Source organism: Carassius carassius, chromosome 1, assembly GCF_963082965.1.
Source record: "Carassius carassius chromosome 1, fCarCar2.1, whole genome shotgun sequence".
Taxonomy (NCBI): Eukaryota; Metazoa; Chordata; class Actinopteri; order Cypriniformes; family Cyprinidae; genus Carassius; species Carassius carassius.
The window spans coordinates 377,684-404,665 of record NC_081755.1 but is presented as its reverse complement, the minus strand read 5'-3'; the positions used below and the strand labels follow the sequence as shown (position 1 = coordinate 404,665).

General features: G+C 40.3%; 1 protein-coding gene across 1 annotated transcript; it reads left to right on the top strand.

The window, feature by feature from the left end:
- The first annotated feature begins 18,125 nt into the window (after positions 1–18,125).
- On the top strand, positions 18,126–26,685 carry LOC132134216 (interferon-induced protein 44-like). The gene is made up of 7 exons (XM_059547047.1): positions 18,126–18,191; positions 18,824–18,857; positions 18,967–19,165; positions 22,330–22,476; positions 22,637–22,802; positions 25,920–26,020; positions 26,195–26,685. The coding sequence occupies exons 1-7, from the start codon at positions 18,146–18,148 to the stop codon at positions 26,375–26,377; spliced, it is 876 nt and encodes a 291-aa protein (XP_059403030.1). The 5' UTR covers positions 18,126–18,145; the 3' UTR covers positions 26,378–26,685.
- The last annotated feature ends 297 nt before the right edge of the window (positions 26,686–26,982 follow it).

The window sequence follows — 26,982 nt, the reverse complement described above, 5'->3', positions numbered from 1 at the left end:
CAAAGCCCCCAGGGCGGATCAGAAGCCCACCACTTCCGTGCGGCCGGATCAACGGGAGGACGAGACTCTGGTAATTCCATGGTGTCTCTACTGGACTCCAGAAGATCGGTGCTGGCCTGACACTGCTCATGAAGATCATTGGTGACTTGCATTTGCTCATGAAGATCAATGGTGACTTGCCTTTGTTCATGAAGATCAGAGGTGACTTGCCTTTGTTCATGAAGATCAGAGGTGACTTGCCTTTGTTCATGAAGATCAGAGGTGACTTGACTCAGTCCTTGAAGATCACCGGTGACTTGACTCAGTCCTTGAAGATCACCGGTGACTTGACTCAGCTCTGAAAGGTCAAAGGTGACTTGACTCGACTCTGAAAGGTCAACGGTGACTAGCCCTGACTCTGGAGCATCAGCGGTGACTAGCCTTGACTCTGGAGGGTCATCTGGAACCCGACTCGACTCTGGAGGCTCATCAATGACTAGCCCTAACTCTGGAAGGTCATCGGTGACTAGCCCTGACTCTGGAAGGTCATCCGTGGCTAGCCCTGGCTCTGGAAGGTCATCGGTGGCTAGCCCTGGCTCTGGAAGGTCATCGGTGACTAGCCCTGGCTCTGGAAGGTCATCGGTGACTAGCCCTGGCTCTGGAAGGTCACCGGTGATAAGCCCTGACTCTGGAAGGTCATCGGTGATAAGCCCTAACTCTGGAGAGTTCCCTGGCACCTGACTCGACTCTGGAGGATCATCGGTGACTAGCCCTGACTCTGGAAGGTCACCGGTGATAAGCCCTGACTCTGGAAGGTCATCGGTGATAAGCCCTAACTCTGGAGAGTTCCCTGGCACCTGACTCGACTCTGGAGGATCAGCGGTGACTGGCACCTGACTCGACTCCGGAGGGTCCACTGGCACCTGACTCGACTCCGGAGGGTCCACTGGCACCTGACTCGACTCCGGAGGGTCCACTGGCACCTGACTCGACTCCGGAGGGTCCACTGGCACCTGACTCGACTCCGGAGGGTCCACTGGCACCTGACTCGACTCCGGAGGGTCCACTGGCACCTGACTCGACTCCGGAGGGTCCACTGGCACCTGACTCGACTCCGGAGGGTCCACTGGCACCTGACTCGACTCCGGAGGGTCCACTGGCACTTGACTCGACTCCGGAGGGTCCACTGGCACCTGACTCGACTCCGGAGGGTCCACGGGCACCTGACTCGACTCCGAAGGGTCCACGGGCACCTGACTCGACTCCGAAGGGTCCACGGGCACCTGACTCGACTCCGGAGGGTCCACTGGCACCTGACTCGACTCCGGAGGGTCCACGGGCACCTGACTCGACTCTGAAGGGTCAGCTGAGACTCTCATCCTGTGCAGCGGCGCTGGGCAAGCAGCCATCTTGGGCCATGACTCAGGACAGGCGGCCATCTTGTACTGTGGTGCTGGGCTGGCGGCCATCTGGGGTTGTGGTGCTGGACTGGCGGCCATCTTGTACATTGGCGCTGGACCGGTGGCCAATTTGGGCATTGGCGCTGGGTTAGTGGCCATCTTGTGCTGTGGCGCTAGGCTGACGGCCATCTTGGGCTGTGGCACTGAACCGTTGGCCAAAGTGGGCATTGGCGCTGGGCTGGCGGCCATCTTGTACTGTGGCGCTGGACTGGTGGCCAATTTGGGCATTGGCGCTGGGTTGGCGGCCATCTTGGGCTGTGGCGCTGGAACGGTGGCCAATTTGGGCATTGGCGCTGGGTTAGCGGCCATCTTGTGCTGTGGCGCTTGGCTGGTAGCCATCCTGGGCAGTGGTGCTGGACTGGCGGCCATCTTGGGTTGTGGCGCTGGAACGGTGGCCAATTTGGTCATTGGCGCTGGGTTAGCGGCCATCTTGTGCTGTGGTGCTTGGCTGGTAGCCATCCTGGGCAGTGGTGCTGGACTGGCGGTCATCTTGGGTTGTGGCGCTTGGCTGGTTGCAATCCTGGGCAGTGGTGCTGGGCTGACGACCACCCCGCCGGAAGAGACAGAAGTGGCTGGGGCATCCCACCGAAGCCGATGCTGCAGGTAGCGCACGAATTCCCAGAATTCCAGTGTCTCTAACTGCGCCATCTCCTCCTGAGACACTGGATCATCCAGCCCGCCATTGAAATAGTCCTTGAGGGCCGCATCATTGTAGCCCATGCCCTCGGCCAGGGACCAGAACACCTGAGCCAGGGCACCCACTTCATTTCCCTCTTGGCGGAGGGCGATCAACCGAAGATACTTGGCTCGCCGCTCCGCCATCTTGGCTGGGGAACGGAAAGACGACATACCGCTGGTTCCTAGAATGACGGAGTCGTTCTGTCACGGCAGGGATCCAATGAGGCACCAATTGCGAGTAAGTCTTTTATTAAGGGCAATCCAAAAGGGTAAACAGTCCAGGCAGAGGTCGATACCAAACAAAACCAAACCAAACATAAACCAACAAGGACACAAGGCAAGAGCACGACAAGATGACGGACATGAATTAAACAACGACTCCGTGACACAAACTAAGACAGACCGGGTTATATACACAAAAGGATAATGGGGAAACAGGAGACAGGTGGGGAACAATCAATTAACTAAACAAGGAGGAAGGTGACCAAATAAGGAGACAGGAAGTGATAATATGATAAACACCGTGGGAACTGAGGACACCTAGTGGAACCCCAGAGAACACAACCCAGACACTGTGACACAAAGTTCAGTCGTTCATTAGTGGACCACTCCCAGCAAGGGGAACAAATATGATTTCACGGATGCTTGGACTGAACACATGGCTACAAAGATCTTGCAGCATAAAAGAAGTGAATTTCATCGACAACTTAAATCTTTTCTGGGGCATAGACAACTGTTTAAACCAGATGGCCTCCACCCAAACAAACTTGGTGCTAGAGTACTTAAGGACAATATCTACTTCTCCCTCCATCATCCTTCAGCAGGGTTTGTAAATCCATTTAGCACACACACACCGGTCCGAGTCATCATGTAGTTGACATATCCCACAAGGACACTGATAACACCATACAGCCAAAACAAGCACTGCTGATGGACACTATCCCGGCTGAGCCCTGCCCACAGAGCTCCTCACAGACAGACTGTGATTTATCAAAACAGCTACAAGATTCATCACCCAAGGTCGACTTTCTGGAAAACAGCCAGGGAAGCCAGGACAACATATCACAGCCACCGGAAACACCAGACACACAGCCCATCTCACCAGACACATTATCCCTCTCTCCAGCATCTCCACTTCTGTGCTTCTCACAAAAAATGGAGGAATTGGTGTATGCTGGGACTAAATTCTCTAACTCATTCGCTGCTAGCCCTCAGATATCATCAAAAAAACGGCCGGCCCTCCAACCACCAAAGCCTGTGGGCCCTGTTCCTATGAGAGCTCTTCGACCACTGCCACAACGCCAGGGCCCAAACCCTCTATCTGCTGAAGGTGAACCAAAAACAACTGATAGCAGCACTCAGTGATATGTGCCGGGTCCCCGCTATAATAGCAGCAACATTCACAAATGCTTACAGAACAAGCGGGAACCCAGTGTGCCTGTAGCTTTCTCTATTTCAGTTTTATCATGTGATCTAAACGAAACATGGCTAGAAGACTGCTGCAGTGCAACAATCCTAAATAAAGCAGCCCCTACTAACTTCACTTTCATGAGTGTCTGCAGGACTGTTAGGAGAGGTGGAGGTGTAGCTGCTCGTTTTAAAGATGTCTATCAATGCAAGCAAGTGTCATTTGGGCAGTACTTATCTTTTGAATATCTAGGGATTGTGCTGAAAGGTGTTCCACGCATTGTTTATTATTATTTACAGGCCTCCAAAATACTCTCCAGTCTTTTTGAAGAGGTCACAGAAATGTTATCAATGAATTCCTCAGAGTTAGACTGATTTGCAATTGCAGGGAATTTTAATATTCACATAGACAATGCAGAAAAACAAAACTACAAAAGAAATTATAACGATTCTAAACACATTTGACTTGACTCAGCATGTGCATGGACCCACAAACAAAGGTGGACACACTCTGGATCTAATCATCAGTAGGGGTCTAAACATTTTATCCATTGTTACTAAGGGCATAGCACTATCTGATCACTTCTGTATTTTCTTTGATATATTGATTTCTGCTACCACTGACTCTAGATCTGTCTCTGTCAGAAGGAGATGCATAAACGAGAACACAAGTGTACTATTTATGGAGGCTATATCTTTAACACCAAGCATTTCTGCAGACTCTGTTGATATTCTCCTTGATTCCTTCAACTCAAAAGTTAAGAATGTAATTAATGATATTGCTCCAATAATAGTCAGTAATCAGACAGAAATCAGTTTGGAGAAGATCAACAGCAGTTCAGACTATGAAAAGACAATGCAGAAAAGCCCAGTGGATGTGGTGGAAGACGAAACTTGAAATTCACTATAGAATCTATAAAGACAGCCTTCATGCTTTTAATGTGAAACTAGCCACAGCTAGACAGAATTTCTTCTTAAACCTAATAAACAATAACTTAAATAACACTCGTACTCTTTTTGCCACTGTTGAGAGACTGACAAACCCCCCAAGTCAGATTCCCAGTGAAATGCTATCAGACAGCAAATGCAATGAGTTTGCTTCCTTCTTTTCTGAGAAGATCATCAATATCAGGAAGGCGATTAGCACATCCTCAAGTAATGCAGAGGTCAGACAGATTCGGCCACAATATCAAAAAGATACTATGTCTATTTTTGAAACAATTGATAGCAAAATTCTGGAAGACATAGTGCAGCACCTAAAATCGTCAACCTGCTGTCTTGACACACTTCCCACATCTTTTTTCAAAAGTGTGCTTAACTGCATGGAAGCAGATCTTTTAGAAGTGATGAACACCTCACTTCTTTCTGGGACATTTCCAAACTCCTTAAAAACTGCAGTTGTTAAGCCCCTCCTGAAAAAGAGCAATCTTGATAACACCATTTTGAGCAATTTTAGACCAATATATAATCTTCCTTTTATAGGCAAAATTTTAGAAAAGGTAGTTTTTAATCAGATGAACAAATACTTAAAGTCAAATGGATACCTGGACAATTTACAATCTGGTTTTCGACTGCATCACAGCACAGAGACAGCACTCATTAAGATAATAAATGATATTGGCTTAAATTGTGACTCTGGCAAAATATAGGTGCAGGTATTGCTAGACCTCAGTGCTGCGTTTGACACTGTTGATCATAACATACTACTAGAGAGACTGGAAAACTGGGTCGGGCTTTCTGGGATGATACTCAAATGTTTCAGGTCATACTTAGAAGCGAGAGGCTATTATGTGAGTCTAGGAGAGCATAAGTCTAAGTGGACGTCCATGGCATGTGGAGTCCCACAAGGCTCAATCCTTGCACTGCTCTTGTTTAGCCTGTATATGCTTCCACTAAGTCAAATAATGAGAAAGAAAAAAATTGCCTATCACAGCTATGCTGATGATACCCAGATTTACCTAGCCTTATCTCCAAATGACTACAGCCCCATTGACTCCCTCTGCCAATGCATTGATGAAATTAATAGTTGGATGTGCCAGAACTTTCTTCAGTTAAACAAGGAAAAAACTGAAGTCATTGCATTTGGAAACAAAGATGAAGTTATCAAGGTGAATGCATACCTTGACTCTAGGGGTCAAACAACTAAAAATCAAGTTAGTAATCTTGGTGTGATTCTGGAGAAAGACCTTAGTTTCGGTAGTTGCTTATGTCAAAGCAGTAACTAAATCAGCATACTATCATTTAAAAAACATTGCAAGAATTAGATGTTTTGTTTCCAGTCAAGACTTAGAGAAACTAGTTCATGTCTTTATCACCAGCAGGGTGGACTGTTGTAATGGGCTCCTCATCGGCCTTCCCAAAAAGACCATTAGACAGCTGCAGCTCATCCAGAACGCTGCTGCCAGGATTCTGACTAGAACCAGAAAATCTGAGCATATCACACCAGTCCTCAGGTCCTTACACTGGCTTCCAGTTACATTTAGGATTGATTTTAAAGTACTTTTACTCATATATAAGTCACTAAATGACCTAGGACCGAAATATATTGCAGCTATTCTCACTGAATATAAACCTAACAGAGCACTTAGATCACTAGGATCCAGTCAGTGAGAAATACCAAGGGTTCACACAAAACAAGGGGAGTCCGCATTTAGTTACTATGCTGTCCGCAGTTGGAATCAGCTTCCAGAAGAGATCAGATGCGCTAAAACACTGGTCACATTTAAATCTAGACTCAAAACCCATCTGTTTAGCTGTGCATTTATTGAATGAGTAATGATAATGATAGTGGATGGTTTTATGGGGTAGTGGCAACCCTGCCAAGTATATGTTTGCGCATGTGCAGAGGGTGGGGGTTGTGGTGATTAGCACAGGTGTGTGTGTGTAAGCATGCCATGGTGAAAGAGACTAATAAATGTAAAAAGCTACTCTTCAATTGATCTGGAGTCTGTGTCATTGACAAAGGAACATCCCGACTAAAACATGGTGTCAGAAGTGGCTTCAGAAGTGAAAGTTTGTGGATTACATATACACGTGTGACGAGAAAACAGAGGAAATGGAAGGATTACAGCCGCCTCCGAAGCTTCAATTGTCCGGTAATGTTGCTGAAAATTGGAGACGATTTAAGCAACGATTTCTTCTATATCTATCTGCGATTGATGGAGATCGTAAGTCTGAGAAAATGAAAGCATCATTATTTCTTCATGTGGTTGGCGATGAAGCGTTGGAAGTATATAATAATTTCACTTTTGAAGAAGGAGAGAGTTTGAAGTTACAGCCGATAATGGACTAGTTTGAAGCGTTTTGCATACCCAGAAGAAATGTTACTTATGAAAGGCATCGATTTTTCACGTGCATGCAGAAAAGTGGAGAAACAATTGATCAGTATGTTACGGAGCTCAAACATAGGAGTAAAACTTGTGAGTTTGGGGAGTTAACAGATTCGTTGGTCAAAGACAGAATTGTGTGTGGAATACCTGACAATGGATTGAGGGAAAGGTTACTTCGAGAACAGGATTTGGACTTGGAGAAAGCGCTTGCACTTTGTAGAGCGGCAGAGACTGTAAAGACGCAAGCGAAAGAATTGTTAAATGAGACCTGTGCTGTGGATGTTGTAAAGAAGTATCAGACACCCAGTGTAAGTGCAAAACAAGCGACGCAACAGGAACGAAGCAGGATGGTAATTGATAAGCCTCAAAGAATGTGCGATCGTTGTGGGATGCAACATCCATCAAGACAATGTCCAGCTTATGGGAAAAATTGCAACAATTGTGGTAAAATGAATCATTATGCACGTTGTTGTAAAAGTAAACGAACCTCAAGCCAAGTAAATGCCGTTACTGAGTGTTAATTGGAAGAATTCTATGTGGATGTAGTAGCAGAAGGTGGAGGTGAACAGAAAGAGTGGACCGTACAACTGCAAATAAACAATAGTCTAGTAGCATTTAAGCTTGACACTGGAGCTCAAGTTAATATCATTTCTGAAACTGAATTCAACAAACTAAGGCCTCGACCAAAGTTGCATGCTGCTAAATTGAAAGTAACTGGATACTCTGGAGTGGACATACCAGTTAAATGAAAATGTGTTGCAAAAATGCGATATAAGGATAAAGTACACAGTTTGTCATTTGTAGTGGTGCCGAAGGATTTAAGCGATTTTGGGCTTGTCTGCTTGTGAGAGGCTGCATCTGGTGAAGAGAGTTCTGGTGGTAGAAAAGTCAAAAGAGTCGGAACCCGAGTATGACTCAATTCTAACTGAGTATGGGGATGTGTTTAAAGGCTTAGGCTGTTTGTCAGAGGAGCACACAATCCAAGTTGATGAAACTGTACCTCCAGTTATACATCCATGTCGAAAGGTACCGTTTGCACTTCAAAGACAATTAAAAGAAGAGCTGGATAGAATGGAGAGCTTGGGAGTTCTACAAAAAATTGATCAGCCCACAGAATGGGTTAGTTCATTGGTGATTGTGGACAAGAAGAATGGAAAACTTCGAGTTTGTCTTGATCCTAGAGATTTGAACAGAGTAATTAAGAGAGAACATTTCAAGCTTCCTACACGGGAAGAGATTATGTCCCAATTTGCAAATGCCAAATATTTTAGCAAATTAGATGCGTCATCAGGATTTTGGCAGTTAAAATTGGATGTTGCCAGCTCAAAACTTTGCACGTTTAATACACCATATGGAAGATATTGTTTCTTAAGGCTTCCTTTTGGAATTGCTTCGGCTCCTGAGGTGTATCATAAAACAGTGCATATGATTTATGAACACATGGAAGGTGTTGATACATCGATGGATGACATAATTGTTTGGGGAGCTTCGAAAGAAGAACATGATGCAAGGTTAAGAGGGGTTCTGGAAGCAACCAGGCATGCAAATCTTAAGAACAGAGAAAAGTGCCAATTGGGGGTGACTGAGTTAATGTTCTTGGGTGACATCATTAGTAGTGCTGGAGTGCGACCAGATCCCATGAAGATTTCTGCTATTGAACATATGCCAAGACCAAAATGTGTAAAAGATGTTCAGAGATTCATGGGTATGTTGAACTATATGAGTAAATTCATACCTAACCTGTCTGAGAAGATAGCTCCATTAAGATGGCTGACTGAGAAAAAGAATGAATGGGAGTGGAACCATGAACAGGAGTCTGCGTGGCAACAGTTGAAAGTGATACTAACTAAAGAGCCAATCTTGAAATTTTATGACCCCAAACGTTCTATTAAGATTTCAGCTGATGCTTCACAGACAGGATTAGGAGAAGTATTGCTTCAGGATTATGATGGAACCTGGCAACCAGTTGCATATGCCTCCCGTTCAATGACTGATGCGGAGTGTAGGTATGCTCAAATTGAAAAAGAGTTGCTCAGTATTACTTTTGCTTGTGAGAGATTTCATCAATTTGTGGCAGGACAGTCCGTGGATGTTGAAACCGACCATAAACCATTGATTGCATTGTTCAAAAAATCTCTTAATGATTGTCCATTGAGATTTCAAAGAATGATGATCAGATCGCAACGTTTTGCATTAACAGTGTTTTATACACCAGGCAAATTAATGTTTGTGGAAGACACCTTGTCCAGAGCTGTAGACCCAACTACACCTTCGAGTGGAAAGTTGATTGAAGACATTCAAGCATATGTGAACATGATCGTAGAAGCTTTACCTGTTGCTGATTCCAAAATGAAATTGATCAACAAAGAGACAGAACAAGATCAAACACTCACTCAGGTGAAATATTATGTCAGGAATGGTTGGCCAGAAGTGAAGCAAAATTGTGTTGTAGAAGTTCATGAATTTTGGAACTGCAAGTCTGAATTGTCAGTTTGTGATGGAATTCTGTATAAAGGAAATAAAGTGGTGATTCCGAAAAATCTGAGACATGAGATGTTGAACAAAATCCATGAAGGCCATTTGGGAATTGAGAAGTGTAAAAAAAGAGCTCGTGAATCATGTATTGGCCTGGAATAAATCAGGATATCACAATTGCAGTGTCCAAATGTCAGACATGTGCCAGATATCAATTCAATAATCCCAGAGAGCCACTGAAGCCACTAAAGTCGCATCCGGTACCTGAAAGACCGTACCAAAAAGTAGGAGCAGACTTGTTCACATGTCAGGGGAAAAATTACCTCTTGGTTACGGATTATTATTCATTTTATCCAGAAGTGTGTGCGTTGAACACAACTACGGCAGAAAATGTGATTTCATGCCTGAAATCAGTCTTTGCTCGACACGGAGTACCAACTAAAGTGTTTACAGATAATGGCCCTCAATTTGTTAATGCCAGTTTCCAGAGTTTTACAAAAGACTGGGACTTCAGACATACAACATCGAGTCCATATTTTCCCCAGTCTAATGGACTTGTGGAGAAATCAGTTGGAGTTGTGAAAAGGTTGATGCAAAAGGCAAGAGATGGTGGAAGTAGTTTCTATATGGGACTGCTTGCTTATCGTAGTACTCCTCTTGAGTGTGGAAATTCCCCAGCATATCTTTTGATGGGACGACGTCTTCGTTCTAATTTACCTATGTCTGAGGATCTTCTCGTGACAGAAGGCAGTGAGAAAGTTAAAGAACTCAAAGAACAACAAAAGGCTAAGCAAAAGATCTATTACGATCAAGGAACTCATCATTTGCCTGAACTTCGTGCTGGCGAGGAGGTCAGATTTAAAGATAAAACTAATACCTGGAATCAGAAAGGCATTGTACTTTAACAAGTTCAACCAAGGTCCTATAATGTTGAAACAACAAGTGGTGTTGTGTTAAGGAGGAATCGTCAACATTTGCTGAAAGATTTATCAGCTGAGTTAGAACAACCTGAAAAGACTGAGATAACTTTGAGAAGATCTGTTCGTGACCGGAAATGCCCTGAAAGGCTTATTGAAACATGCTGAAAGACTGTGCCCTGAAGTGGCTTATTGAAACATGCTGACTGTTGCAAAAGACTAAAATAGTCATAGAGGTTTAATAGAATATTTCAGATCATCTTTGTATTTTTGTAGTTTGTTGGGAAGTTTAAATGTTTATCTTTAATGGAATGTTGCAATTAATGTTTATTAGTAAAAAAAAAAAAAAAAAAAACCAAAGGGAAGATGTAATGATAGTGGATGGTTTTATGGGGTAGTGGCAACCCTGCCAAGTATATGTTTGCGCATGTGCAAAGGGTGGGGGTTGTGGTGATTAGCACAGGTGTGTGTGTGTAAGCATGCCATGGTGAAAGAGACTAATAAATGTAAAAAGCTACTCTTCAATTGATCTGGAGTCTGTGTCATTGACAAAGGAACATCCCGACTAAAACAACAAATATATCAGAACAAAACAAGAATTAAATATATATAATTCTAATGGATAAATATAATTGCATTATATAATAATAAAGGCTTAGCTATAAACAAACAAAAATAATAATAATTTAAAGCTAAGCATAAGGTAAGGTTGGGCTCTCTCATTCTCTCACTCGGGAGAAATCCAAACGTTTCCATATTCGTTATGTTTCCCATTTGAAGCTTAACTATTATTCATGGGGTAAAATAGGCTTTGTAGTTCACACGTGTTTCAATATCAATGGAAAAAAAATCACAATTAACAATATGTCAAAGTGCTTGCGACGAATGGCTGGTGAACGACTGCTGTTTGCAATGAATATGTGCGTGAGGCACAAGCATGATCAAACAGCTGAAACAAATAATACAAATTTTTTTGGTCACACATAAGGCATAATTCAAAAATGCAAAGTGTTGGTAGTTTGAAAAATCAAGAATAATAACAGAGTTAATAAGAATTATTGCTAAATGCTGCACCATTCTCATTTCGCTCTGCAAATGGAACCTGAAGATTTTTTTTAAACCAAGAATGAACCGAAATGAAAATGAAATGAAAACATTTAGCTTTTTATCCGTATATATATATTAGTGGTGGGCCGTTATCAACGTTAACGTGCTGCGTTAACATGAGACTCTTATCGGGCGATAAAAAAATATCGTTAATCTATTCTCAAAGTTGGGTTGAGAGCTGGGTCTATACTAAGCAAGCTGTGATGACTTTCACCTTGATATTTTAGCGCGGATGTATACCTAGCCGAATCTGTAGGGGGCGAGAACGAGTCTTTAAACCTACTGTGAAATTTCCACATCAAACGTTCAGGGCTCACGCAGAGAGAGGCGTCTCAAAACACTTGAACACCGAATCTGCTTCTTTTTGCTCTTGTCAGTTATTTCTTAAGTGAAAGTAAACAGCTGATGAAAAAAAATGGGATGTGTATTATATTGGATGCATTCATCATCTCTTAAAGTGACCGCGCCTAATTTAGCTACGGCTGGGTAAAACCCATTTAGGTTGTCCACCTACTGTACATGATTATCACTGTTTGCTTTAAAGACATTTATTAAGTGTCTTAATTGTCATGTATTTCCAAGCTGATGGTTCTGAGGGCTCAATGTTTAAGCTCTTGAATGTTCAGTTAATTTGGGAGCAAGAACCCCCATAAGGAACCGTACTGCCAAAGATAAGTTGTGTTCAGTAAACTCAAGTAACTTGCTAAAGTGGTCCTGTCTGAACTATAGTCAATGAACAACATTCTCACATGGGTGTTTTTCTTATCTAAGTGTGTGAAAGCACTGTGAATCATACTGATGTCATCAACTGTCGATCTGTTTTTTGCATTGAACCGAGGCGTCTGTCAAAGATAACATCTGCTCTTCCCTGTTACTTTGCTCAAAGCTCTTCATAATGGTAGAGATCATTGCTACAGGTCAGTAGTCATTCAGGCAGCTGACAACATACCTTTTAGGGAAAGGGATAATAATGGTCTTCTTAAAGCAGAAGGGGATCACAGACATTGCCAGGGAGAGATTAAAAATATCTATAAAAACCTCCACTAGCTGGCTGGCACAGGCTTTAAGAACACCATCAGGAGCTGCTGATTTCCGTGGGTTGACCACCCTGAATTTTCTGTACACTTCAGGCAGACAGATTTTAAAAACATTTGTTCTCTGCTGAATATTTCACTGCAAGGAAGGTATTGTTGTTCTCAAACCTTGCATAAAAGATGTTCAGTTCATCAGATAAAAAGGCAGATATACCCACATCATAGGTTTTTCTGTTCTTTTTGTCTCAGTAGTCTGTCATTGAGTACAGAATATTCACGTGTGCTTGATGTCAGATGCTTGATAGTTTGCTACCATATTATCTCTGTATTATCTCTTTACAATCCTGACAGGTCTCTGAAGTTCATACCTGGACTTCCTTTATGCCGCTGTGTCACCAGAGTTATAGGCTGAAGTGCATGCTTTAAGTTTTGGTCCTGACATCAGCATTTATCCAGGGCTTTTGATTTGGGAATGATTTGATGCTGATTTTTGGAACAATGTTTTCAGTAAACATACTAATGTAATCTGTAACAGAGTCAGTATATTCATTAATGTCTGTGTCTGCTGGATCACAGAAGATCTGCCAGTCAGTGGTTTGGAAGCAGTCTTGAAGTATGAGAAGATGAAGTATGAGAAGAGCTTCCTCAGTCCATTTGTAGACTGACCTGATAACAGGTTTTTCTTGCTTTAGCTTTTGTTCATATGCAGACAGAAAGAGAATGGAGATATGATCAGCTTTAACAAAAGCAGGGTGGAGAGGAGGTGTTTGTTATGGTGCCCGTAAGGTGACTTGTTCGGTTTACTTAGTTTTGTCGTGGCCACGAAATAATAACTCGTGGGAACGTCATATTATGTCGTGGCCATGAGATCATTTTGTTGAGGTAAAGACATCCTCATGTCGTGGCCTCGAGATGCTATGTTGAGGGAACAACATCCATTTCTCGTGGCCACGATTTCTTATGTTGAGGGAACGACATGTTTTTCTCTTGGCCACGAGTTTAATGCTTAAACAAACCTGTGTGACCATAGCAACCCGATTATCAGAGATGGATTCATTCATATTTTATCTTGAATTAAGTAATTATTATATTAACCATATGCTTTGGCTACCGGGCTGTATTACATGCAATTGTCAGCATTCAAATGAAGTTTATTATAAATAAATATTACATGAAGTGCATAATAAAATATAAAAACTTTTTTTATCCATCTTGTAAGTCCATTAACTGATAGTCTTCCCCCCGTAATATGTGTACATTATTATTATTATTATTAGCCTATTATTATTGGTTATTTTTGTTTTTTATTTTTTTTATTCAATTTCATTCTCTTTACTTAACATTCTGAATACTTTTGTAAATAATAGCATACTGTAAATGCTCGACATTAACATAAAATGTCATAATGTAAATGCATAAATTTTATATGTATAAATAATATAATAATTTCGTAATTCAAAATAAAATATGAATGAATCCATCCCTTATAATCCTGGGTTGCTATGGTCACGCAGGTTTGTTTACGCATTAAACTCGTGGCCATGAGAAAAACATGTCATTCCCTCAACATAAGATTATTAATCCATAATAATGCTTCCTTCAATGAAAAAGTCCATCCTTTGTTGTCATCTCACATCAAAATCCACAAACATATTTGTTTAGAACTGTTTTGGACTGCTTTCACTTTACTGGAGAAAGCAATATTATGTGTAGTGGACATTTAGCCTGAAGCAAAAGTTTGAAGTAAAAAACACTTTGATAGATTTTCACTACACATAAGTTAATTGATTGCCTGGATTTTCTTTTTGGGGTAAACTATTCCTTTAAAGAATAATTAGTTGTTATTTAATTAACCCCATGTTTTTTAAAACCTCTATGCTGCATCCACCAAAGCTCACATGAACTAAAAATGCTGCATGACAGTGAGAAAATAATACTAGGGACGTCAAAATTATATTTGCATTAAGCACTTCATCCCTCTGCATATATTCTACAATGGGGGAATTTCTGGGGAAGTTGTGGCCTAGTGGTCACAACTTCCCCAGAGTTTGTCTCCTAACCCTAGGGTAGTGGGCTCGAGTCTTGGGCTGGCAATACCACGACTGAGGTGCCCTTGAGCAAGGCACCGAACCCCCAACTGCTCCCCGAGCGCCGCAGCATAAATGATGACCACTGCTCCGGGTGTGTGTTCACAGTGTGTGTGTGTGTGTTCACTGCTCTGTGTGTGTGCACTTTGGATGGGTTAAATGCAGAGCATGAATTCTGAGTATGGGTCACCATACTTGGCTGAATGCCTTGGATCCATTTTGTCTTCACAAATCTTCCATTAAAAAGCAAACCTCTGTGGCTCAGTTTTCAAAAGCTACATAAACCATTTTCATATTGTGTATGAAAAATGTAGGCTCTTTTCAAACAGACTCATTCACCTTACTTATTTTGCAGCATTTGCTGCCGCCCAAACCCTGTCTGCTAATGTTCATCAACAGGACTGAGTTTCCTATTCAGAGTCCAGATGCTTCTCTACTTTCCTCTCCTCGCCTCTTTTCAGCCAAGCGGCGGCATGATTAAGCTTGATTTGTCACCAAATTATATACACAAAGTTTACATGCATTGTGTGCCACTCCAGCTGTTGCATATTTGTATGATGGAATAAATCCTTAAGCACTCAATTTTGTGTGCACACACCACAGACTCTCCTGGTGATGAGAGAGAAGAAGAAAGAAGGGAAGGCAATGACTGAAAAATATGTATATTACATTTTAAACTAAATTAACAGTATTTGTAGGATTGTCCAGGATCTATTAACTTAATACATTTAAAAAAAAAATGATAAAATTCACACATACTTCTACAACTATGTTTTTAATTTGAATTAACTTTATAAATAATAATTAATATTTGTCTAAATGTAAATATATGCAATGATAATTTTGAAAGACTGACTCACTAAGTCTTGTATGATCAAAAGTAAAATAAAATAACAGCACTATTGTGAAATTATTACAATTTAAAATAACTGTTTTTGTATATTTTTTGTGTGTGTATATATATATATATATATATATATATATATATATATATGGTCTTACGGTCACTTGCAGTATTTCTTTAAATAATAATCTTACTGTAATATACCTGCCTACAATTGTCAATTTGTATATTGTCATTCCTTATCTACTTATTTGTATTTTTTGTATTTTTGTATTCTTTTATTATGTGTTTTATGTTCTGTCGCTGTCATTCTGTTGTACTGCGGAGCTTCTGTCACGAAAACAAATTCCTCGTATGTGTAAACATACCTGGCAATAAAAGCTCATTCTGATTCTGATTCTGATTTCTAATGCATTAGTCTGTCTATGATTTTTAGTAATCAACGTCATAAAACAAATACTGTACACTGAGGTAAACTTCTATTGAACCCAGAAACATAATAGTGTATCTGAACAATGGGGCTCGTGGCCACGAGAAATGGATGTTGTTCCCTCAACATAGCATCTCGAGGCCATGACATAATATGACGTTCCCACGAGTTAATATAATGTTCCCACAAATTAATATCTCGTGGCCACGACATATTATCACGTTCCCACGACAAAAATAAGTAAACTGAACAAGTCAGCTTACGGGCACCGTAGTTTGTAGCCCTTCTTGAGCGCAGTGTAACAGTGATCAAAAAATCAGAATATTAATTTATACAAGGTCATAAATGGGGCTGTGTTCTTCACATTTATTTAGGCCAAATTAAGTTTTTTCTCAGTAACTTGTCCTGCTGAGGACCACAAGTTGAAATACTTGCAATACCTACCCTGGCCACTTGAAGAAACGCTGGTGGAGTGTGGTAGGGGTTTGAGAATAATGTTAATCAAATTTAACTCACATAAATGTCTGTATTATAAAGAAAGAACATTAGACAAATGGTTTGGATTTTTCCCCCACCTACACGTGCAGAACAACAGTGATCAAAAGGCAGTTTTTATAACCTCAGGCCTGTTATGTTTCATTTTCACTTTTAAACAAAGAAAGAATTGTTCAAGTACTGTACTTAACACATACAAAACCATTTAATTTATAGGCCACTCAATGAAGATGTTTTTAAAAAACGACATAACTAAACAGTATGTCCCTACTGGTTTGTAAAAATAACTGCAATATAGACTTACAAAAAAACATTATAATATCAATAACCATGTTTTTTTCTATAACAGACATCTATAAAAGACATCACTTCAGAATATTGTGACGCAGCGGTCAGTTATCCTCCTGTATAGTGCACTTGTGTGTGTGTCCAGTCATTTTCTGTATTCACCCATTGATTTGGATGAGGTTTCAGAATGGGAACATGAGAATAAGACTAGTCTGATCTAATAGCTGGACAAAGTCAAGAAGAAGAGGACTAAACGTGTTTAATGGATGAATTTCTAGAAAACTTCAGCTGATGTTTTATTGTTTTCGGGGAGGTAGGACATGTCCTGTTACCTGTGCTTAGGTATCAACACTTAATCAGCCTTTTTTAGCTACAGTACATGTACATTAAGTGCTTGTGATCTGGATCGGTTACACCCCCACTTCTTTCATGGATCAACGCAGATGTATAGTATCTAGAAAATACCAGACATATTTTATCACACACATCAGACACACAAGAGAATTCATTTGGAGCCAATCAAATATTAGCAGTAAGGTTAGCGAGCTAAACGCTTCATTATGATTGTCTATAAGGAAAAATCCAGTCTTTGATCTGATGTCAGAATAGTTTTTGCCAGAGGGTGTGTGAACCGGTTTGGGCAACATATTCCCAATATTATCAACAGTTTCCATGCCTGCACGTTTGTGGATTGATTCTTGATTCTATGAATAATAACATTGTCTGCTACATGAGTCATGTTTGCTGGCGTCATTCTAAAACCCTTTGGTATGCATTTAAGTTATGCAAGGATGACAAAGTTGAAGTGAATGATAGGCAGCTTGGTCTACAGTACATGTTTATACATACAGTACAAAGAACAAAAAACATTAAGTTCAACACATTCAAGTAATAGATGCAGAAAAAACTGAGCCTACAGGTCTGCTCATATCTGAAAATATTATAATAAAATTTTTATTTTTTACATAAGAACATTATATGTTATATCAGCTGAAGATCACCAGATTTGCTGTTGAAAACATGCTACAAACACAGATGTGCTTCAGCCATTCAGTTGAGTCTATCTAAAAGAGATCTGAAGCCACATGAGAAGTGGTCTTCGGCTCAATGGTAAATTCAGAGAAGAAAAAACCCTGTTCAAAATACATGTGTATACATTTTGTTACAAATATACTTTTCTTACAGTTGTTTGAGGTGTACAAAATGTACCTTTTCATAGAAAGGTCAAAATATGTGAAAAGCGTATTCAAAAAAACATTAATCATCTTAACACAGTTGATCCACTTTCTAAGCTGTTTTGAGTTTGTCAGTCTGTTACCTTGTCTTACAATTCTCTTTCAATTTAAATCCATTCAATAATTTACCTTGAAAACCGAATCCGTCCAGATGTGTTTTTATTGTGTGACATGGAAAAAAAAAAATAGGTTATAGACTACTTAGTCTTAAAAACATTAACTAGATGAAAGTGAAAGTTGGACCTGGAGGTATAAATACAGGCTGAAATCAGAGATGCTGTCACAGTGTGCCTGTACATCTTAAAGAGAAGAACACTAAATAGTATTTCTGACTGTCTTGTTATTACTCTGTATAAAAGAAAACAGAGAAGGAGATCACAATGGGAGGATCAGAATCAACATCCCAAACTAAAACATCATCAGCAGGTAACTCTAATATTAATATATATTCTGCCAAATTTCATTGTTTCATTTTCATTGTTTTTCTTTTAATAAAAGTGTGGTTATTATTCAATTCAGCACATCCCAAATACATATATATATATAATCAGAAATGTAATAAACAAGTTCATGTTTTTCATTTGTACTCGGTTGAAATGTGTCTCACCTCGGACTTTATAATATTTATAGTCAATCCTTTAAGTTTTTAAATAATAGCAAAACACTACTTGAACTTCTGAACTTAGCTTTTAAATTAGGCGGAATGGAATACTTGTTCATCAAAGTTATTTTTTTTACCAGCACAGCTCAGATTTCACCTCTTTGGTCAGTTCTTGGTACTTCCTTTCTTTGCTTGTGTGACCCGCCCCACTCGTCACAGCTTGTTTTGTAATTAGTCTCGCCTGTTCCTTGTTTTACCCCTCATTTTGTATGTCTAGTTACCTTTAAGAAGTCTAAGATTGGTCAATATCTAATCAAAGACTATAATTTTGGGAGAAAACACATTTGAAATATTCCTTTGATTTTAATTTTTAATACCTGAATTGATTTTCCATTTCATATCTATCTTTTTTGTTGCAGTAATCAAAATCATAAATTATTTCCATCTCTATTAACAGAATTTAATATACCATGGAGGGAAACACCCTGGGAGTAAGTGGAAAATAATTATTCTTTAAAAAAGAAAAATTACAATCTATCTATACAAGCAAAAGTGTGTATCTTCAACATTGTTTTGTAAAAAGGCCCTATTTTTCAACAGCAATAAAGAACTTTTGGAGAAAAACCTGAGGGAACTTAAGCTGAGCGATTCAAATGTTAAGTACATCAGGATCTTGCTGGCTGGAGAAGTGGGAGCAGGAAAATCCAGCTTCATCAACTCAGTCAATAGTGTTTTTCAAAGAAGAATCACAACAGAAGCTCTTGCTGATTCAGTGTCTGGTACAAGTTTTACAAGAACAGTGAGTAATGAACCCTTATGTTTCAATTTAAAATAAAATGGTTTACTAAATTATGTAAACTACACAGTCTACAAAGAAAGATTGAATCTATTGAGGAAGCACAACTGTATGACATATATACATAAATGCAGTAATGGTCAAGGTATATTTTAGCAATAGCCAACATAGTATGGGTCAAAATTATCGATTTTTCTTTTATGGCAAAAATTATTGGGATATTAAGTAAAGATCATGTTCCATAAAGATATTTTGTAAATTTCCTAACATAAACGTATCAAAACTCCACCGCTAGTTTACCCAATTGTATTTTGGCACTCTGGGTTGGCAGTTGGTGTAAAATGCAGTGTATTTCATTTCATTCATCATCAAGTGCACTCGTTCCTGTTGGTGTCGTTAATTTGGCAAACCTGCATGTGCGTCAAGTCTGAGGAGGAGGGGCTGGGTGAAAAAAAACGTCTCAGCTTACGCATGTGGCTGAAGCATGAATGAAATAATGACAATGAACTTGACATTGGCAGGAGGAAGCCTATGATGTAAGTAAATGAGCGACTGCAGATATAAAAGGGCACCTGTTGAACACATGGTCCTTTTTTTGTCTGAGGAAACACGGCATGATGCTGAAGCATGGCACAGAGACGCATCGTCTCGTTCCCTATTCTCAGGGAACCATGGCTACATGCGTAACCTGAGACGGTTTTTTTTCAAAACACAAAACACACACAAAACAACTCACTTCACAAGCAAAACCTGTATAAAATATATTGCATTTTCAAACTACTACTACTTCTGCTAATAACATTTATTATGAAAGGGTCACAATTAAATGTAGTTTTGTATAATTGTTCATTAGTAGTAACTTCATAGTTATTTTTATTGAATCTTACCTAGTAGATAATTAATAGTAGTTCTTCAGGGGGTATGACAGAATACATTAGTTATTGATTAGCTAACTGTTACTTAATCAGTATGTAATAAAATTGTATAATTGTGTTATTTAAAACATCTTCCTTAGTAATTAACAGTAGTGAGTTAAGCGTTACCCATTACTTCTTCAATGATTCCTAATAAGTTATGCAGTAAGTAAGAAGCAGTATTCTAAAGTGCTACCGCGTAATCCTGTGTTTGCGTCTCTAATATTTCCTCTCCTCCTACTACTTGCAAGAAACAGTGAGTTGGGCTATAGAGGCAGTGATGTAGAATCGGTGGGCTAAAGAGGCATTGATGTAAAATTGGTGGGTGGGGCTAAACAGGCAATGATGTTGAGGTGATGTCTTCTTCCAAAACGAGTCATTTGCATTTCAATAAATGCTGTTTATAATCTAATGAGAAAGTTTTTAGTTTTGAAACTTACAGGATGTTTTTATAGTATATTTGATTTATTATTTCATGATCCATTTAAAAAGAATGAATTACTTAAGTGTGCAATAGGATTCATGCCAACCAATCCCTAAATGACAGCTAGGAGCTTTTTATAACAAGTATTAAACTGAAGGCGAGCATAGTGAGAACCCAAGTGCAGTTTATTTACAGGTGCAATCCAAAACATCCAAGCATAATCCAAACCAGAAACAAAGACTTGACTTGAACAAACTTGACGAGGCATGAAACAGACTTGACAGAAACAGACTAGATGTGGCATGAACATACTAGACTCACCGACAGCAGGTTGCAACATTAATACATGACAAAGCAAAAACATGACTACTTATACAAACAATGAGGGTCACATAACAAGAACAAACCAAATCTGAAACAAGACATATGACTAAAGCAACCAATGAGCAAACAGAACTGATAATCACATGACAAAATAATAACCAATGAGAACATGACACATACACAAGGCAGAGATACATGAAGGCAAGGGAACCCTTACGAAAAATTACTATGGTTTTATTATAGTAAAACTGTAGTAACCCATGGTTTTTTGACGTGTTGACTACCATTTGTATAACCACAGATTTACTACAAATACCATGGTTAAACTATGGTTAATTTAGCAAAACCATGGTTAATTTGTGGTTACCATGGTTTAACTATAGTAACCATGGTTTTTTGGTTTTATTTGTAGTAAAACCATGGTTAATTTTCATAAGGGAAGCATGACACAAACGGTATAAATCAAACTACAAAATAAAAGACATGAAAAAAAGACCATGAAACAAACCCCAAAAACAGACATTACACTTCTACACCAGGGTTCCTCAATAGGCGGCCTGCGGGCAGAGAGAAAAATGTTTGGCCCACGCTACTTTCAAATAATGTGGCATGGAAATTAAAACGCAGCATCTGAAAGCAACATTAACTTACACTGTGTCTACACTGGACGCGAAAGTCAAAGCGTGAAGCAACAAAATACAACAGAACTTATTATAATAAGTGTCTCTGTCTACACTGGATGCGGCGCGGCAAATCCCTACAGAAAACTGTTGACTCCTATTTATGACCTGCTGACACAAAGTTCAAATGATTTCCAATGCTTTGTCACATCCAGTGTAGATACGATGTGACAGAAAAAACATTGTAAGTGTTAAGTACAGAAAAGTGTACGCAGTTTTGAGTGAGTGAGTGAGTGAGTGAGTGAGTTATTGATACCATCCTTGTTATGGATGCTGGTTCGCAGTGAGTTCAGTTTTTAACGTAAGTTTGCTTTAGCCTAATTTATTTTCAAGATCTGAAGTAAAATATATGATGTTGCTTTCATTATGGCTATAAAGATCACGCAAATAATATTCAAACTCACATTAGACACTTTTAACACTGAATTAAGCACATTATCTGAGAGTATCAATGTCCTATTTTATGTATGTTGTTCCTGCCGCAACATTTCTAAAATAGAACTCCGTGTCACTTATTTTCACGTGTCGCTGTTGTGGGTGTTAGAACACACCGTGTTACAGTTTGATCCCTCTCAAAAAAATCAAAGTATAAAAATATTCATGCTGACAGATCTAACAATTGAATCTGCAATTAGGGAAAGTGGAGAGAAGATATCCAGTCTGGAGATGACCAGGAACAGTTGATTTGCATGACAGACATGGAGATCCAGATTATTTGTTTGTTCATATGTATATTCATCTCAATGCAAAAATGTTCATAATTGTTTGAATAAAACAGACCCCAAGTTCTTTATTTTATCTTCATACTTCTGCATTTATTTACAGTACAGAACTTATTACATAAGAAATGGAGAATCAGTTCTGCCTTTTGTCTTCAATGACATCATGGGCTTAGAATCCGAAGACTCAAATGGTGCAGATCCAGAAGACATTGCCAAAGCCCTTGAGGGTCTCCTTAGGGAAGGACACAATGTGAGGAGGAAAAATTTGCCTGTTAATTTTCTCAGCTTTAAACTGGCTTTGTGAAATTATTTCAATGTTATTCAAACAATGCATTGACACCGCAGAATTATAACACAATACCTTTCCTCTCGCCTCTTTGATTTTTTTTCTCTTTTATATTTACATTCAGTTCAATCCAACTGATTCTGCTAAAAATTATGACTGCAAAAGTGATACAAGCCCTGAGGATCTGACATACTGTCTGGTCTACGTCATAGCAGCTGACAAAGTATCAATGATGACTAAAGAAGTCTTCAAAAAGATGAAATACATTAGACAGAAGGCCAGCAGTCTGGGTGAGTATCAGCAATACATTTGAAAAATATCGAGCATCGCGTTATTTAATTCAGGTCATGTTAGTCACGCTTGCATCAGCTGACAGTCAGCTGTTCCTGACGTGTACCAATCCAGTCTTGACACCTATCACCTGCAGTCTATTTAAATTCCCATTCTCCAGCGTCTCTTCCATCGGATTGCTGCTTGCAATTAACTCTCTCCTCCAACCCCAACTCCACCAATTGAACCAGTAATCCGATCTAAACTTTTTTTTTCTTTACAGTCTCTTCATTGGAAGCTGTCGCTCACATTTTGTTTACAACTCACGTAATTGTGAATTGTAATTATATATATGCTTATGGTTCTGTTATGTACCCCAGGGGGGTTTGTCTTGCTGTTTTCCCCGCTTTGTCCAAGCATGGCTGCATGGAAAGGGGTGTGGAGTGTTGCCCAGAACTTAACCATACCGCCAACACTAACTGTATGCAATTATAATCGTCATAAATGTACGGAAATTGTCATGATTGAACTGTTAAAATATCCACATGATAAATGTGACTCACTAAAAGAAGACTCACTAAAGTGTTTTTTGTAGGATTCTAAAAACAATAATTCTGTAGTACAGTTTCTAGTCGTACGGATGAGAAGGAAGGAGACCAGGGTCGGCTTTCTGAGGCTCGTGGGTATTTTATTACTTGAAAAATAACAAACAATAGTGCCACATGCGCATACTCTTCAAACTACTTTTCTACTTCACAATACTGCAGCCTTCTTATCTCTAGGCTTTCAGATCACTCCCCACGAGTCCTCAGCTCTCTCTCCTTAAGCCAGTTTCCAACTGGCTTTTATACTGCCTACTCACGCCAATCACTGCAACGAGACCCAGGTGTTAGTTATTTTGCACTTGACCCACTTATCACCGCTCATCTCCTCACTCTCTCTCACGTCGCAGACCTTGCTGAACCACGCCTCCTCCGCCACATACCCCCACCGCTCGACTCAGGCCGGGGAGCCCAGATACCTTGGCTGTTATCCCCGCTCGACTCAGCGCCCTGAGAACGGCCCTCAAATGCTCCATATGCTGCTGCAAATCCCCACTGTAAATTATGATATCATCCAAGTAGGCAGTGGCATAGGCAGCATGGGACCCTAGAACACTATCCATGAGGCACTGAGACGTGGCTGGGGCCCCGAACAAGCCAAACAGAAGTGTCACAAATTGGTGTAATCCAAACGGCGTGGTGAAGCCTGTTTTCTCTTTGGACATGGGAGATAAGGAGATAATTTCGTTAAGTCCAATGTCAAATAAAATCGAGCAGTACCTAACGGATCAAGCAACTCGTCAATACGCAGCATTGGATAAGCATCAAATTTTGACACAGCGTTCACCCTGCGATAGTCCACACAAAACCGCACAGAGCCGTCTGTTTTAGGAACCAAAACTATCGGGCTCGCCCAGTCGCTGTGGGACTTCTCAATTACTCCCATCTCCAGCATTGCCTCTAATTCCGTCTGAACCACTTTTTGTTTGTGCTCAGGTAACCTGTATAGCCGGCTGCAAACCACCACGCCCAGCTCCGTCTCAATATGGTGCTGAATCAGATTGGTACGACCAGGCAGGGGCAAAAACACATCCGCAAGCTTGGATTGTAACCATATGATGTCAGTGAGCTTCGAGGGCGAGAGGTGATCTCCCCCCGGGGCCAGGGAGAGTGATCTTTCTTTGACGATCACCTCTGGCCCGTGATCCGCCTCTCCGCTCACTGCCGTCGCAAGCAACACTGACTCCTCCTCTCTCCATTTTTTAAGGAGGTTGAGGCGATAGATTTGCCGTGATTCGCCCATGTCTGTTCGTATTACTTCATAATTGAGATCTCATAATTGCTGTGTGACCTCAAAGGGCCCTTGCCACTTGGTTAACAATTTGGAGCTGGAAGTTTATCTCCCGGTGTAAACTCTTGAAGCTTAGTACCCCTGTTATACAGCCCTGAGCCTGACGCAAATTCTTCATAGAAAGTCACCCCAGTGTATGGAGTTTTGCTCTCAGGTCCATGACATACTGAATTTCGTTTTGTCTATCTGAACGTCCATCCTCCCACATTCCTTTTAGGATGTCTAAGACCCCCATGGGGCTGGCGTACGTAAAGAAGTTCAAAGGGGGAAAACCCTGTGGAAGTTTGCGGGACCTCTCGCACAGCAAAATAAGAGGGTTCTAGCCACCTATCCCAATTTTTCAATCATTGTTTTCAACGTGTGATTGAAACGTTCGACCAGCCCGTCCGTTTGTGGGTGATAGACGCTTGTGCTCACCGATTTAATGCCCAATAATTCGTACAAGTTTTAAAGTTAGTTTAAAGTGTTGACATAAACGCGGTGCCCTGATCCGTGTGAATCTCTTTTGAGATTCCCACACTGGAAATGAAATGAAACCGGGCATCTGCCACACTCTTCGCTGAGATGTTGCGGAGCACCACTGCTTCTGGATGTCACGTTGCATAGTCGACTACGATGTCCCTGTGCAGACCGTTCTAATGGCCCTATGAGGTCCATACCAATTCGTTCCAAGGGGACCTGCACCAGAGATAAAGGGCGCAATGGCACTTTTGGGGCGGCTGATGGGTTCACCAACTGACATTCCTGACACGACGTGCACCATCTATGCATGTTTTCGTGAATGCCTGGCCAAAAGAATCGGGTCATTAGACGATTTTTTGTCGCTGTCACCCCTAAATGCCCCGCCATTGGATTACAATGCGCCATCAGAAAAAGCATTTCCCAACGGCTCCATGGTACTAATAATTGGGTTGTATCTTCCTTTGTCTTAGTGTCTTGGGTTTCCAACTGGCTTTTATACTGCCACCTCACACCAATCACTGCAACGAGACCCAGGTGTTAGTTATTTTGCACTTGACCCACTTACCGCCGCTCATCTCCTCACTCTGTCTCCCATCGCAGACCTGGCTGAACCACGCCTCCCCCACCACAAATACATTTTAAAAGATCAAATATTTAGAAAAGTTTATTTGGATCATTCAAAGTTTTTGAAACTTTCTTCATGCCACACAAATCTAGAAAATGATTTAGAATGTAACATCACATAATAAATCAATATTTACATTTATGTTTCCATTTAACAGAAATTCCTCAGGCAGTCATCATGACGAGAGTGGATGAAGCTTGCCCACTAGTGGAAAAAAACCTAAGAAAAATCTACTCAAGCAAGAAGATAAAAGAGAAGGTATTACAGGCCCTTTCTGTTCTCAGATAGAGAATGTGGGATCAAACCTCTGGCTTTGCCATGCAAATTTGTTCATTCAGATCTATGGCCGAAACATAAATATGTTTAAGAGCATATTCTTTTATTTATATCAATACCCCCAGAAATATTCAGCCTGTGTTCTTTATTCTCCAGATGCAGGAGTGCTCTAATTCAGTTGGTGTCCCTGTGAGCCACATCTTCCCTGTGAAGAACTACCATGAGGAGATTGATACACAAAATGACATTGATGTACTGATCCTGAGGGCTCTAACACAGATTGTGCAAATTGCAGATGATCTTGTGAACAGAAGAAAAAGTGATTCTGGAAATTGTTAATATGAATCTGACACGAGAGAAAGCAAAGACAATTGTGGGAACTTGTATTAATAAATGTTAATTCTTCTCATGCTGTGTAATATATAACTGTAGCTTTATACGCAAGGCTGAACTGCTTCCTATGTTTCTGGTAAGAACTGATAAACCAGTACATGGAGCTCCAGGAACTGGAACGCATGTCAACGCTAGAGCAGACAGGGAGGGTGATATATGTACTTGAGATTTCTGTTCTCAGCCACTTCTTTTCTCATGGGCCACTTCTCAACTGACACTTGACTAGTAAGTGACATTAATAAAAAGACTCTTCATCTCCACCCTGGACTCCCTGTCTCTTCATTCATGATCCAACACGATGTTCATTTGATCAGCCTCATATTGTGCAAATCTTGCATATTGAAGTCAGTCTGGACTGGACATATAGTATTTATGTAAAGATTATTTGCTTTTACCTTATTTCCACCTTGTTTTTCTGCATGGGAACAAGTTTTTTTTCTATAAATTAGCCAGAGTTCTGAATGATAAGCTGCTATAGGTAGGTATACAGTAGCAAATAAGTGCATTTGCAGCGTTTGAACGCTAAATGGCGCTTTAATCACAAGTTATCA

Excerpts from the sequence above, each read along its gene's own strand:
- LOC132134216 (XM_059547047.1), top strand. The coding sequence starts at position 18,146 with ATGGGAGGATCAGAATCAACATCCCAAACTAAAACATCATCAGCAG. Across the intron at positions 18,192-18,823 it reads AACTAAAACATCATCAGCAG|AATTTAATATACCATGGAGG; the intron begins GTAACTCTAATA and ends CTCTATTAACAG. Across the intron at positions 19,166-22,329 it reads GTACAAGTTTTACAAGAACA|TACAGAACTTATTACATAAG; the intron begins GTGAGTAATGAA and ends ATTTATTTACAG.